Source organism: Mirounga leonina, unplaced genomic scaffold (assembly GCF_011800145.1).
Source record: "Mirounga leonina isolate KUSES-001 unplaced genomic scaffold, KU_Mleo_1.0 Mir_239, whole genome shotgun sequence".
In the NCBI taxonomy this organism is placed as follows: domain Eukaryota; kingdom Metazoa; phylum Chordata; class Mammalia; order Carnivora; family Phocidae; genus Mirounga; species Mirounga leonina.
This window is the reverse complement of record NW_023270624.1, coordinates 842,036-854,680: the sequence shown is the minus strand read 5'-3', so window position 1 is coordinate 854,680 and position 12,645 is coordinate 842,036. Positions and strand designations below refer to the sequence as shown.

General features: G+C 56.1%; 1 protein-coding gene across 3 annotated transcripts in view; it reads right to left on the bottom strand.

The window, feature by feature from the left end:
• Positions 1 to 3,059: 3,059 nt before the first annotated feature.
• TBC1D9B (TBC1 domain family member 9B) overlaps positions 3,060 to 12,645 on the bottom strand; it is a 40,400-nt gene continuing 30,814 nt past the window's right edge. The window contains exons 13-22 of one of the 3 annotated variants that reach the window (XM_035029378.1): positions 12,024 to 12,153; positions 11,796 to 11,894; positions 10,973 to 11,041; positions 9,611 to 9,851; positions 9,200 to 9,265; positions 7,651 to 7,722; positions 7,348 to 7,398; positions 5,922 to 5,981; positions 5,364 to 5,470; positions 3,060 to 4,364 (exon numbers count right to left, since the gene is read on the bottom strand). In XM_035029378.1, the coding sequence (XP_034885269.1) occupies positions 3,678 to 4,364; positions 5,364 to 5,470; positions 5,922 to 5,981; positions 7,348 to 7,398; positions 7,651 to 7,722; positions 9,200 to 9,265; positions 9,611 to 9,851; positions 10,973 to 11,041; positions 11,796 to 11,894; positions 12,024 to 12,153 (1,582 nt within the window). In that variant the 3' untranslated portion in view covers positions 3,060 to 3,677. The other 2 variants (XM_035029380.1, XM_035029379.1) reach the window with 2 other exon arrangements.

Below are 12,645 nucleotides of genomic sequence, written 5' to 3'. Positions count from 1 at the left end.
GCTCTCTCTCTCTCATTCTCTCTCTCAAATAAATAAATAAAATCTTAAAAAAAAAAAAAGGTTGCTTACTGTAACCCAAAATGGGCCATCACGCAGGTCCATTACAGAGAATCTGAGTCCGACGTGCAAATGCCGGCATGTGTATTGATGGAAAACAGAGAAGTTACAAAGAGCACGTAATTTGAGTTAGGTAAAACCAGGCATTATTTATTTCCAGGAGCGGGGTGGAGGGTTTACGGTTATAGAGGATTTAAAATTGTTTATATTTTCCAAATTTTGCACAGTAGCCTATATGAGAAAAAAACAAATTAGTTTAAAAAATTGTTTGAGGGGCTGGCTCCTGGGTGGCTCAGTCGGTTAAGCAACTGACGTCTGCTCAGATCATGATCCTGGGGTCCTAAGATCCAGCCCCCATTCTCCGTCTCTCCCCCACCCCCGCCGCCCCGTAATCGCTTTCTTGTGGTTCTCTCAAATAAATAAATAAAATCTTAAAAAAAAATGAGAGGATGGATTTACAAACGGACTGTGGCCAGACCACATATGACAACCTTTATAGCAAGCAATGCCGAACGCCCCCCAAGCCAACCTACAACCTCTAGAGCAGACAGGACTTGGTCAATAACTGCCCATTTCCCTATATTCTGCACTTCCCTCTTCATCTCAGGACCAACCAGAGAAAGCCAATTACCCTCCTCACACCAACAAAAAAGACACCCTTTTAAGGTAGCCAACATCCACTTCCAGGCCAACAGCCTCTAATCAGAGCACACCTTAAGCCTTCCCTTGTTTTCACGCTAAGGCTTTCCCACTCCTCTACCTTTGAGTCTCTGCCAAATGCAAGGAATGATGGCTGACTCCTTTTCTATAGCAAGCTCTAGATATATAGTCCCTGTTCTCATTTGGGTGGTCTTTATTTTCACGTGTTCGAGTTATTGTGGCTGAAAGAAGAAGGCATCTGAAAAGAATGTTTTATGCTTAATGAAAAGAGCAGAATAAAAATTTCATGGGGCACCTGGATGACTCAGTTGGTGAAGCAGTGAAGCTATGATTCTTGATTTCGGCTCAGGTCATGATCTTCGGGGTTGTGAGATCCAGCGAGAGCACAGAGTCCGCTTGAGATTCTTTCTCTCCTGCTCCCTCTGCCCCTCCCCCCCATGTGCATGCACTCTCTCTAAAATCTTAAAATTTTTTCGTATGTGGTATGGGTTCAGGTTTGAAAAAGATGGTCGCTTACTGTAACCCAAAAAAACAAAAAAATAAACACAAAAATACTGAGTAATCTTAAATACTGGGAAAATTGTTTTTCTACTTTTCTGTATTTTTCCCTTTCTATAATAAATATGTAATCTTTAAAAATTCATATACTTTTCTTGGGAATTATAAAATTGACTTGGTTTGGCATAACATCACTTGGTAAGCAGTTTTAAAATATTACGTTTACTTACAGAAGAGAAGTATTTTTAAAGCTTTACTTGTATTATCCATCTATTTTTTAGTGTTACTGTTCTGGTTATTTTGAATGTCATTGCAGGTTGAATGATTAATAGATGAAAGTACTGTTGTACATTTTTGTATATTATTTTATCATATGAAAGGCTAGATTCCTGTTTTATATTCTTCTGTTTAATTTCTTTGGCATATTCTTACATTTAGACTTCTACATGATATGTAAAATACTTATCCAAATTTCACATTATTTAAATCTAATTGATTATGATTTAAGACTTAAAACTGCCAACTTTGTGGGATTTTTATGTATATCTTTACTTAATTTCATTATGGCCAAGAATATGGTCTTTCTGATACGAACCCTTTGAAATTACTTTATGGCAAAGCATGTAGTCAGTTTGTGTAAATACTAGGAATGAAATTACATTGATTAACGACATTTTGTTGTTGTTAAGAAAGCAGTTATTCAGTTTCCTTGATGTTGTTTTGCTGCATTTATTGAGATGGGACCCAGCAGTTGTGAACAAGGTAAAATCATGGAGACCGTTATTTAAAAAACCAGCCACAAAACCTATAGATAGAAAGTAGATTAGCGGTTGCTTGGGGCTGGGGGTGGGAACAGCGATTGGCTGCACGTGGGGAGGAGGGTGATAGAAGTTTTCTAAAATTGCATTGTGGTGATAGTTGCTCAATTCTGTAAATTTACTCAAAATCATTGAATTATAACTCAAAACGAGTGAATTTTACGGCATGTAAATAATGCCTCAATAAAGCTATTAAATTAAAAAACAAAAACAAAAACAGGGGCACCTGGGTGGCTCAGTTGGTTAAGCATCTGTCTTTTGATCTCAGCTAGGGTCTTGATCGCAGGGTCGTGAGTTCAAGCCCTACACTGGGCTCCAGGCTGGGCAGGGAGCCTACTTACAAAAAAAAAAAAAAAAAAAAGAGGAAAAAACCCCCAGCCCCAGATGTACCTTTTTTTTTTTTTAAGATTTTATTTATTTATTTGTCAGAGAGAGAGCGTGTGAGCAGGGGGAACTGCAGGTAGAGGGAGAAGCAGGCTCCCCGTCGAGCAAGGAGCCCGAAGTGGGGCTTGATCCCAGGACCCTGGGATCATGACCTGAGCCGAAGGAAGACGCTTAACCAACTGAGCCACCCAGGCGCCCCTCAGATTTATCTTTCAGTAGAAGAGATGCCCCACGTGATAGCGGTGGGGAGAGGGGTGAACGCTAGACACTGATGATCAGCTCTTGCTACAAAGCTAGGGGGTGCTCATGGCTCAGCCTGTCACCTGTGGCCCCACAGCAACTTGCTGAGCCCAAGTGCTTGCTGCAGCCCAAGCCCAGGCCAACACCTGCACCCACTGGACCCAGGCTGTTTGTGCCTGAGGTACTTGGGACTCTCCCTCGGCAGAGGTCAGCTCAAGCCCTACTGGGCCTGCATCAGTACTTTCTGTGCCCTCATTCTCCCTGGGGGCCTGAACCCCCACCCCTGTGGGGGTCTAAGTGCCCAGAACCTCCAGAACATGGCCTGGGCCCCCACCTGCCTGGGAAGAAGCCAGAAGCCCAAGCAGTAGCTGAGGCCACATTAAGGCTCTGTACACAGTATGGTATTGATTTCTTTCGGGGGTTTATTAAGGCATTGAGCACAGTGTGATTTTCAGCCAACTGAAATGAATATAAGGAAATCTATCAGGACCTGAGGGATGTGCTTTTAAGGTTAATGGTGAGGCTGACGAGCTGAAAGAGCATTTAGAGTAACGCCCGCACGGCATCCGCCCCGGTGCACTAGACACTTTGTGCCCGTGTCCCTCAGCCAGGGGCTCAGGGGCTCCTAGGGAGCACCCTGATGCCCAACGGGATCCCCTGCCTGGTGCCAAATGGCAGGAAAGCCCCCTGGAGTGCTCAGCTGCAGGACCGCCCCCCCCACCCCACCCGCGCCAGAGTGGAAGGTGCCGTGTGGCCTAACCACTGAACGGGGCACAGAGGCATTGGGCAAGCAGGCCAGGACGGACAGCCTCTGACAGGACACAGGGACCGAGGCGGGTCCCACCAGGCAGGCAGGAAGAGGGGGCTGGGAGCCTCTGTCTGGGCCCAACTGGGGCTGTTCAGCCTTTTTTTCCATTTACAACTCACTGCATCTGGGGAGAACAGGAGGGGTGCGTCCTGAGGGAGAAAACAGAACAGGAGGGAGGAGGGGGCGAGGAGGAGAGACAGGCCAGGTCCCCGTCAGCCTGAAACTCCAGACTGTTCGAGGTCACTGGACGTGCTGAACTGTCTCTCCACCTTCTTTTGGTCCTTGATCTTGAGCCCAATGTCCACCCTCTTCTCAAAGAAGTTCACCAGAACGGATTCTGTCAGGATGGAGGCCAAGATCTGCTCGAAGGAGATGCACCAGTCTGTGTCGACGGTGCCCCCACCGCGGGTGGGGGCCGGGGGGCTGCGGGCCTCCGCGCCCACCAGCACCGTATCGTCAGCCAGGTCCTCGCACTGCAGGGAGCCTGTGCTGACCACCGAGTAGGAGGACATGGACATGTCGTCTTTGGTTTCATCATCGGACAGCAGCTGCGAGGGGGAGCCCCGGCCCTCGCCACTGCCCCCGTCACCCACCACCTGGCTCTCCTGGGGCGCTTTCCCGAGGGGGGTGTCTCCCCCCGCTCTGGCCTGGGGGTCACCGGCAGCTGGAGGCTGAAGCTCCGGGGCTGGGTCCTGTGCGGGGTCAGGGGCTGGTGGCTCGTCATCCTCGGGGGCACCATCCCTGGGCTTCCTGCCTGGCTGGGCGGAAAACTTCTTCCCCACCTCGCCGATGCGGAGCAGCAGGCTGGCCACCGTGGCGATGGCGTGATACAAGTCCTGCTCCATGGGGTCCTCGCTGAACATATTGTACAGCGTCTTGCACAGCTCAATGAACTGCTCCTTTTCAGGGAGACACAGAAAAAGGGCGGGGAGACGGTGAAATCAGCCAGATTCCAGTCTGGGATCAGCCAGACTGCCAGTGCTGGGCTGTCTTGTTCGTGGTCTCCAGGCCTGCGCCTTGCTGTGCCCATTTCACAGACCGGGACATGGAGGCGCAGAAAGGGACAGCGACGCGACCAGTATCACACAGCCTTAGAAGAGCTTTCTCTTCCAGCTGCCTTTCTTTCAGCACAGACAGTGCTGGGAGCCTCTCCCTGTCCCTATCACCGTGCTGCTGGCTGAGCCAGACCGAGTTCTATACCACTGCCCAGACCCAGGGGCTACAGGACTTCTTCAGTGTGTTTCAGAATCGCCTTGAGTTTTTCATCTTCAACCAGGTGGAGGGTGAGGACAAAACAAGCACAGCCTGGGTCCGTTGAGGGGGTGGGGAGGTCTGACACTGCACTCAGGCCTCCTGCCTCGCTCCACGGGGCACCCCATTCTTCAGGATGCAGGTGAGAGACGCCCAGACCACAGGTGCCTCTCTGGGCAGGGCAGGGCTGTGGTCAGGCTGCGGCCAGCGCTGAGACCCTTGGCAAGATGCCGGGCTCCCGACCCAGAGGCCAGCGCCTGAACAAGGGGCGGTGGGTGGAGCAGGCCTGCGTGAGCACGGCAGCTGGGAGGGCCTGGGAGGAACAGGAGTGCTGGGGGGATGACTCGTAAAGGGGTCGTGTGGGCCTGTGTGTCAGAGGCTCACCTTCCCTACTGCCTCTCTGCTGCATAGATACTGACGGAATGTGAACGAGCCATCGCCAGCAACCACCACCCAGGATAAGGCCCCAAAGCAACTGGCCTGCTGTCCTTCTGGAATCGTCCCTGACTGCTGTCTGACTAGCAGGTGCAGGAGGTAGGCAGGTGAATTTCCACCCTCCAGCAGGCACTGGGAGGGAGGGTGGGGAGCCGCTGGATGGGGGGAACCCAGCCTTGGAAGTGTCTGTTGTGGGCTCTCAATGGGCCTACCTGGTTCATTTTGGGAAGATCCTTAATCGTCTCCTTCTGAACCTCTTTCTCTTTGGCCCACATGCGAAGGTAGTGCCGATAGTCAGGAGGGCTGGTCCCCTTCTCCTCTGTGTATTGGGAGAAAAAAAAATCTGTCAGATCGAGCTGGGGGCCGGTAGCAGGCGGTGAGCGGGTTTCAGTTTTGTCTGGCACAGGGTTACCTGGGCCCTTTTATGAAACACCCCGGTATTTGGGGAGATGGCAGTGGGAAGAACACTCCAGAACACCCGGATGTCTCCCCTGAGTTCTTATGCTAGGGTAAGGCCTGAGCTGACCAAGAGGGCCCCAACCTGTCTCCCCCAAGATGGCGAAGGAGGGACGTGGAGGCTGCAGAAAGCAGGTGCCCTGGAATGAGGTGGCAGTGGGGTGTGGGGGGTGTATTCACAGTGACAAGAGAGTCAGGCCCGGGGCTGATGAGAGTGGCTTCCCCTGGCAGCTGGCTTCCCTGGGTGGGGGCCCCGCCTGCAGGGAGGAGCCCCAGGATCTGCATCGGCACTGGGAATAACGGCCTGCCTGTACCTCTTTTTTCTTGGCCGTCGTCATTTCCGCCTCCCTCTTGCTCTTCCTGCCGTAGTGTTTCTGGACAACCGGAAAAGAGAAAGCACACAGGGAATACCCCCGTGTTGCGGCTGCAAACCTCGGAGGCCTGTGAGCAGCCCCGTCCCATCTCCCGCCGAAGCAGAAGCCCAGGGCCCGCTCGCCTTCTTCGCCTGCTTACGGGGAACCAAGGCGCCGCCAGACCCGCCTTCCTCTCTGCCAAAGGAATATAAGTCTCGACCCTCGCCGAGAAAAAGCCCGAGAACTAGTTTCTCTAGTGTCTGCTGAAAAGGGTCAAACCCAAGGCGGTCCTGATTCTCAGTTCAACCCTCCACCAACCACCGCACTGACTGATGAGGAATTGTGTGTACGGGAATTCTGTGCCGGGCACCATATTTCTTAAAGTGACACATTTGCTGGAGGTGGCCCACACCGTCCCCTGTGGGGCCCATGAACATGGGGAGCAGCAGGTGGCCCAGCTCTCCCAGACCTGCGGGCCACAAGGCTGCCGGGGGACCCTGGTGGGTGGCAGCCTCCCAGCGCTGTTGGCGATGGCGGGGAGTCTCTCTGCGCTCAGGCTTCTCACTGCCGAGTGGAGGCCCACTGCCGGGGGCTGCGTGCAGTCTGAGGACAGGGCTCTGTACCCCTGGGCCCCGGCCTTAACTGGAACCCCCGGGGAAAGCTGGGAAGGGCCCGTGATTTTCCCAGATTCTGAGTATAACAGAAGACCCATCTGTTTCTTTGGATCGTGCACCTGAGGCTTCCTATTAAGTTCAAATTACGCCTTCTGACACCACCAGCAGGCCTGCCTTGGCTATCTGGATACGCACTGTGTTTCTCTTTTGGCTGTGTATTATCCTTGCTGGGTACTATCTGCCACGAGGACTTACAGGCGGGGGTTTTAGTCAACCCCAGGCCCGGAATGCCCCATCACCCTGGATCTGATGCCCCCAACGGGCTTTACATGTAGCAAGGAACGCCTTCGCAAAGGCACTCAACAAATATATCTTTCCTTAAGCCCATCTAAACACCTGGTCATGTAGGCCATGAGGACATTTTCCACCGCCCTCCTCCACCTGTCCGTTTCACACTGTGGCCACGATGGCATCTGGGCTTTCTCCCATGAGCGTGATGATGGAATACTGTTTGCGTGCGGCCGCGGAGCTGAGGCCCCGGTGCCGTGCCATGCATCCTCATTTACTAGCCCCCTCGACAAGCACAGAGGCCGCCCCTCTCCTCCCCAGTAAGCTGCGGCTTGGTCCTGGGTCCTCCTCGGGAGTCATCCACACAGGAGGCATCCCTGGGACCAAGCGTGTCCAGGCCTCCTGACCATGCGGGGTGGGGGGTGGGGGTGTTAGGCAGACGCAGCCCAGCACAAAGCGGGTGCCCCTGACCCCCAGGGACTGACCTTGAGCCTCCCAGGGCAGGAAAAGGTCCAGATCTGAGGCCAGAGGAGATGCTGGGAGAGCAGAGGAGTGGATGAGAGAGGGAGAGAGAAGCCAAGGTCCAGGAAGGCAGAGACAAGAGAAACAGGAGTGAGAACACCCCGGGGGGGGGGGCCCTCCCAGAGAGATGCCGTTGCCGTCACCCGTGGCTCCCCAACACAGCACGCTCCCCAAGCCCACCGAGGGCTGCGGGCCACCTGTGCGGGGCCCCACGACAGCCCGGCTGCAAGGCCAGAGGCCCCTGCACCAGGGTCGGCGGCGCTCACCTTCTGAGGAGCTGTCCTCGGTGAAGTAGTGGGTTGCTTCCAGGGCTGACTCGGCCTCCTCCGGGCTCAGGGCTGTGCTCAGAGGGAAAGGTGAGTGAGGGCAGGCCCGGCTCCCCACGTGGCGTGCCCCGCCGCCTGCCAGGGCCCGTGATACGGCGTGGGGTCAGAGTAGTAACGATGATCACGGATCCCGGGTAGTGTTCCTTTCTTGACTTTCATGTTGTGTTTGAGAACGTCACATGTAGCCCATCTAAACACCTGGTCAGTGCAGCTGGGAGTCCAGTGAATGGCCAGCCCCCCCTTCACTGCCCCGTTGGTGGGGTGCAGAGCACTCTGTGGGGACCAGGCCCCTGCGGGCAGCCACGCAGGCACCAGCCACGCACAAGGGACTTGCTCTTCTCACTCTATGCATCTTGGGCATCGTTCCACATTGGTACGTTCTTTGTGATGAAGTGGTCCCCAGGGTTTCAGACCCACATGGTTCTGGGGGGGGCTCATTCTCCCCACCGTGCGGTCGGGGATGACAGGGGTTGAACAGGTGGCACTTGGGGGAGGTGGCAGGGTGTGGGCTGTGGGTTCCGGGAGGCAGATACAGGTGCCTCGGGAGTTGGCAAAGGTGGCCCCACGTGCCCTCACCTGGAGGACCCCAGCCCAGTGGGGTCTGCCCAACCCAGGCCTTTCCCTCAGCAGAGTCAGACATGGCTGGCACCCACCTTCCCTGGAGGCGTCCCTGAGGCCAATGTCCCGTGTTGGATTCCAGGTGAGATCACCTGTGTCAAGGCCTGGGGCTTCCAGTTCTGGCCACACAGAACCACCCCCCAGGGGAGCTTTAAAACTGCATTCCGGGCCAACGAAGTGATGGCCTCTGGGGAGCGCACAGCGCCGGTGTTCCAAACACCATTCCGCCCCCTTGCACGCAGCCGCTGACTCCCTGGGGCAGTTCGTGAACAAGAGCAGGGACCCAGGGTGGCTCCACCCCAGAGCAGAGCGCCCCGGGCTAGAACTCTCACCTGCCTGAGTCTCAGTTTCCCCCCTGAAAACGAGGGAACCTCATCTTGGAGAACTCTCCATGCTGGGCAGGGTGAGCTGGGGGCACACAGCGGGAACCCACAGATTATGGGATCTGGCCTGGGGACCAGCTGCCGGTCACCCTTCTCCCCACCCTGTGACCTCTCAGTGTCCCCAGGAGGCTCAGGCAGAGTGTAGAGAAGCCAAGGGAGAGCAGCCCCTGTTCATGGCTGCACAACGGGGCTACCCAGCCATTCTGAGGGCCTCGGCAGTGCCCCCAGGCTGAGCCTCTGGGGATCAACAGGAGCGGCCTGTGACCCACCTGGGTCCCCCTCAGCCAGGCCGAGTCGCCTGAGACACTCCCTCTCAGGTTATGCCCCCGCCCCAGGGCTCCGGCCTCCTCCTCCTGCTCTGCCAGGATGTGGAGCCCCCCGGGCTGCCTGAGGCCCAGCAGCCCACAGAGGCCTGTGCCTTGGGACGCTGCAGCCCCCCCTCGGTACACGAGAGGCCCTTGCTGGTGGGTCGGGGAGGAGGCTCTCACCTGGGGGCAGATGCAGCTTGTACAGTGCCTTGAGCTTCTCTGTCAGGTCCCCACGGTACAGCCCACCTGCACAGGGAGGCCAGTGAGGAGGCCTGCTGGCAAGAGGGCACCAAAGCCCCCCGGCCAGTCCACACTGGAGCCCCTCCCCTTCCCAGCCTGACTCTCCTGGAGAGGTCCTTGGGCCCCAGGCCTCCCACTTGCCCCAGAGCTTTGCTCTTCTCAGGGGTCGCCAGACCCACGCTGAGCAGCCCTGGCCCGGGGGAGGTGAAGTGGAGGGGAGGACCCCACTGGACCCCCACATGTTCCCAGTGAGAAAACTGCCCTTTCCATATCAGGGGTGCTGTTGCAGGGGGAAGACTGGCTGGGCTGGCATCCGGAGGCCTCTTGAGGAGGGGCCCTGGGGCTACTCACTCATCCCCATCACAAACTCCTTGAAGTTGATCAGAGAGTCCTTGTTTTCATCCAGGAGCCGGAACATGCGCCCGGCCAAGACTGGCGTGTGGGCGCCGCAGGCCCAGGGCGTCAGGCTGGCGAAGAGCTCTCGGAACTGGCTTGCGTCAATGCGGTACTGCTCCAGGTAGGGCAGGCTGGGGTCCCGACGCACAGCTGTGGGCCGGCTGCCCCCCCAGTACTGACTTGCCAGGTGCTTGGCCTGCAGGCGGCACAACGTGGTGAGACGGCTGGGCCTCCCAGCGCCCCGGCGCTTAGGACCGCCCGGCTGGTCAGTGTGTCCTCCCCGCTCTGCTGTCCCGAGTCAGCACAGTCCCGGGGCTGGGAGCACCGGGCCCGACACAGCATCTCCCAGAACCGCCCACACAAGCACCATCAGCCTCTTGTTGACAGACGCAGGAGCGGAGACACAGCCCCAGGGCTGCTGGCCACAGCAGGTCACAGTGGTGAGAGGCGGCACTGCCTGGACCGTTCCCACCATAAGGCTCAGGTATGGCTGCCAAACCAGAGGCCATGGGTAACCGACAACAGGCGGTCTGGACTTAGCTGTTTCTGCCTGCTCTTCACACCTGTTCCCCTTCTTCTGTTAACAGCACCCGAAATTTTTTGGGAGAGCCCCTCCTGTCCATATCAGGCCATGGGGTGGGCGCATGGCCTAGATTTGGCTCAACAATAAACACCCTCCTATAGCCACAGCACCTAACCTGAGTTAGTCCAACAACTAACCCTGGATTTTTTGTTAAAACCACTTGGAAAGAAAAGGCTCTTTCCCCTGAGAGAGCGGGATGACCCTGGAGCTGCAGACGACAGTCCTGCCATTCTGTAGGAAGACCAGTCCAGAGGACATCTGAGGTAGGGGAGCTTGGCAGCACATTTAAGCCCCTTGATCCAGCCATGCCTGAAGGTGTGAATTCCTAGTCTTTCCAGTAACATGAACCAATGCATTCCCTCTTGTGTAAGCTGACTTCAGTGGATTTTCTGCCACTTAAGGAAGTGTCCTGCTGAAACTCCATGAAGGATTAAATTCTGCCACACGAGGTTTGTGGCAACTGCATCTGAAGATGCTTTTAAATCAATTTCTCGGAGCACCTGGGTGGCTCAGTCTGTTAAGTGTCTGTCTTTGGCTCAGGTCGTGATCCCAGGGTTCTGAGATCGAGCCCTGCATTGGGTTCCCTGCTCACAGGAAACCTGCTTCTCCTTCTCTTCCCTGCTCATACTCTCTAATAAAAATCGATTTCTCCTCTGGCAGGAGCTTGCTGCACCAAGGACGTACTTAGGGGACTAGGATGGGGTACTGGGCCTGCCCTCGCTCTTGGCTGTCACCTTAAACACCATGTAAAGGTCCTCCAGCTCTTCAATTGAGAAACCAATGTCCCCAGGTATAGCTCGAACCTAGAAGAAAAGAGAAATAGCGTGTACTGACGGATTCTCAAGTTCCAGGTCTCTGAGAGAATCCCCACGGGACGAAGGCTAACACAGACCATCCTGGTGAGATTGCCGGCTGGCCAAGCCCTCGACAGCAGTCCATTCAGGGAAGGAGGTATGGACCACAGGCTTATCCCTGGTCACACATCCCACCACTCAGTCCACACTCTCCAAGGTCCTTCTTGGTGAGCGCTGGGGGGGCCTTTCTGTCCCGAACACCCAGTCAGGGACACAAGGTGAGGGGCAATCCTGTGGTGACTGCCGTCTGGATCCTTGGAAAGACTCTGGCACTGGCTCTCCGGAAGGTGTCCTAGAACTTCCCAATAAATGCTCTCTCCAGAGTTGGGGAGGACAAAGGCTTATAGCAGAGGCACAGTGGGCTGGATAGGTGGAGGGTGGCTGAGCGCCGCTACCCAGGGGCAGGGGCGAAGCCAGCAGGCTTCAGGGCTCAGCCCACAGCAGGAAGACTCTTGGCCTTTAGGCGCTGGTGGGGGGTCAGAGAAGCTTTGCAGTGACCAGCCCAGGAGCAGAAAACAGTGACCAGGCCTCTCCCACTTCCTCAAATTTGCACCTTCACTCCTGGATTCCAGTCCCACACGACTGGACTAGGGGGCTCTGTACCTGGCCCTGTGGGCAGGAGCAGCCCACCTGGGTCACGACCCCCGCCCCACCCCCCACCCCCCAGCAACCTGCGGCCGTCAGAGCCCAGCCCCGTCCGTACCACGCTCCGCTTGGCTGTGTCCTCCAAGGACTGGATCACTTTCAGCCTCTGTTTAAACCGCATCTGTTCGATGTCGTCGGCCCTCAGGCTGCTGAATTTCTACTGGCCGGAGGGGACTCAGTGAGATAAGGCAGAACCACAGAGCAGAGAACTGCCCCGGGCCACGGCTGCCCACCCCCACATGCCCAGCTGGGGCAGGCCGGCCAAAGAGCCCCAGAGGGTGCTGACCTCATAGGACACTTTCAGGAGGTCGAAGATGTCCACTTCTGCTGGCGGGTCATCCCCACTAGTCAGCAGGGCATGGAGGTGTGGGATAGGAGGAGAAACACTCTGCTTGTTGACCACGTTATCCAGGTATCTACAAGGATTAAAGGACAGAAAGCTGGACCCCCCACAGGCAACGGGGGTCTCTCTCCTACTAAGTAACGTGGAGGGACCTAATCTGCCTAGACTCCCAATCAAGAAGCAAAGGTGCTGAGGACGGGGAACCCTCCAGGAGGGCAGGAGAGGAGTCCCTGACTGTGCGGAGGGCAGGCAGAGGCATGCCCAGGAGGGTGCCCTGGCAAGTCGGGGGTCCCCTGGAGGCAGAAGAGAGGCCTCACCCCTCATGAGGCCTGAGCACTAACTCCGGGAAGCCAGGCTGTCCTCTGGGGGTCCCTTGGGTCGGGACCCTTTTTAAGCCCAGACCCTACCACACCAGGAGAAAGGTCTGTCCCAGTGGGAGGGATGACAGGGTCCTGGGTTGGCTCGGCGGGCAGGTGGCAGCATTCCTGGCAGGCCAGGGTCGCTGGGAGTGTTCCAGGCCGGGTGAATATGCACACACGGCCAGCAGGACCCTACAGAGCTCAGG